Raw genomic sequence first — 2027 nt, forward strand, 5'->3', positions numbered from 1 at the left:
TCTCTGGGGGGGGCGCACGGGGGGCTGAGTGAGGCCCTCCCGGAGACCCCGCGTAATGCCCCCCAGCTCCATTAGCCAGCGCCTGCCACCACCGCGTTACTCGAGGGACAAGACGCTCGTTAGCAGCATCACCGCAGCTGCCACCAGCTTGCGGAGCAGTTATGCTGGGACTACAGAGAGCAGAGTCCAGAAATAGCATCCTTGGAAAGAGGGCATGGAAAAGCTCCAAGTCAGCTCGTAAGAACCTGAAATGTCACCCGAGGAGGACGCTGGAGCGAGGACTCTGCAAGGGCTCCTCCAGCCAGCCCACCCCGCAGCCTGGAGAAGGGCTGCCAGGCACCTGCGCTCAGCGGCACGGCCTGGCGCCCCCTGCCTGCACCCCTCAGCCCGCACCACAGCCGCCTGGCCTTGGTCTGTTCACGCGATGCTGGGGGTCTGACAGCCCCAGAGCATGGGGAGCAAGAACTGGGGGAAAACTATCCCCCTTTCCACTTGAGGTTCTGCTAGGGAGCCTGGCAGGGCAGCAGAGCTCGGAGGAGCCTTCCCCTGGCCCTGTGTGAGCTCCCTTTGCCTACATGCACACCCTGACCTTTCACTTGTCTCTCGAAGTCATTGCACAGCTGGGTGATCTCCTCCTCTTGTTTCTGTTAGGGAGAAGCTACATGTTAGAGACAGACAACCAAATCCCGAGCCAGCTGCATCCCGAGTGACTCCCTCCTGCCCCCCGGGAAAGTCTCCCGCCGTGGCACCAGTCCCCCGTGATCTGTGCAAACGGTGGCTCGTAGGTTCTCCAGCCACTCTCACAGCTCCCTGCTGTGGGAGAGGGGTTTCACAGGAGCTGCCCCCTTCTCCCCATTCCTGTGCTGAACTTCTAGTGCCTCTAAGTGCATCGGTTACCAGTGCCTGTGGGAAACCCATCCCACCCTACAGAGAGAGACGGGGAGGCAGGCTCCCGCTCACACGCTGGGGCTGGGAGGGCTCAGCCTATGGCTCCATCGTCTCCCTCTGCAGCACAGGCACCTCACATATGGCTCTGGCCACACCAGGGACGTACCAGGCGCATGTTTTTCATTGCCACCTCGCTGGCCAGCTCCTGCTCCTTCAGCTCCACTTTCAGGGAGCGCATGTCTTTATGCAGCTCCATCTCCTGGTCCCAGTGATCCTTCTGGGCCCGTTTCATGGACAGGGTGCCCTCCACCTTCAGCTCGGTGAGGTTTTCCCGGTGTTCGTACAACAAGTGCTTCACCTTCTGCTTGTAAACCTAAAGACAAGGCACAGACCGGGTGAGGGGCTTCAGCAGGCGACAAAAAAGCCAGGATGCTCCTGGCTTGCATCCTGCCCCGCTCCTCCTCCTCCTCTTCCCCCTTCCTTCTCCTCCTCAGAGCTGCCCAAGGCTCACCCGGAGCTTGGGGCACTCACACCACCTCCCAGCCCTCTCCTCTCCCACCTTGATCTCCGCTTGATGCCGCTCCTCCGCCTGCTCCATCTCCCGGTCCTTGTTCCGCAGCTCTGCTCTCTTCTCCTCCAGCTGCCGGCAGGTGATCTCCCAGAAGGTGTGAATCTTGTCATGCTCCGACTGGAAATAGTTGCTCTCTTCCCGTTCCCGGTCCAGCTCCTCCCGGAGACGCATGACGTGCTTCTCCAGCTGCAAAGCCAAGAGGAAGAGCCAGGTAGGGGGAAAAGGAGGCCTTGGACAGATGCCTTTGCAAGACACCTCATAGCAAGCCGTGTCCAAACCTGGTGGGACACAGTGGCTGTTGCTGGGACAGAGAAGCGCAGGAGAGAAGGGGAGGAGCTCTGACAGAACCCATCAGCCTCTGGAAAAGGAGTAACAAAACCTTATCCTACTGCAAGCAGCCTGGGCTCAGATTGTCTTGCAGTGTCTAGTAACACCATTCCCAGATGCCTAAACACTACTGAATCATAGAATCAGAGAGTCATTTAGGTTGGAAAAGACCCTTAAGATGATCGAGTCCAACTGTTAACCTACCATGGCCAAGCCCACCACTAAACCCTGTCCCTAAGTA

The 2027-nt window shown here is 59.0% G+C and overlaps 1 protein-coding gene across 1 annotated transcript in view; it reads right to left on the minus strand.

Moving 5' to 3' along the window:
• Positions 1–2027, minus strand: part of GAS8 (growth arrest-specific 8) — a gene marked incomplete at its 3' end in the record, with an annotated part of 4279 nt that overhangs the window by 1101 nt on the left and 1151 nt on the right. The window contains exons 2-4 of the mRNA XM_009703269.1: positions 1448–1645; positions 1055–1261; positions 590–644 (exon numbers count right to left, since the gene is read on the minus strand). Coding sequence (XP_009701571.1) covers positions 590–644; positions 1055–1261; positions 1448–1645 — 460 coding nt within the window. The remainder of the gene's footprint in view (positions 1–589; positions 645–1054; positions 1262–1447; positions 1646–2027) is intronic.

Source organism: Cariama cristata, unplaced genomic scaffold, assembly GCF_000690535.1.
Source record: "Cariama cristata isolate BGI_N322 unplaced genomic scaffold, ASM69053v1 scaffold29400, whole genome shotgun sequence".
Taxonomy (NCBI): domain Eukaryota; kingdom Metazoa; phylum Chordata; class Aves; order Cariamiformes; family Cariamidae; genus Cariama; species Cariama cristata.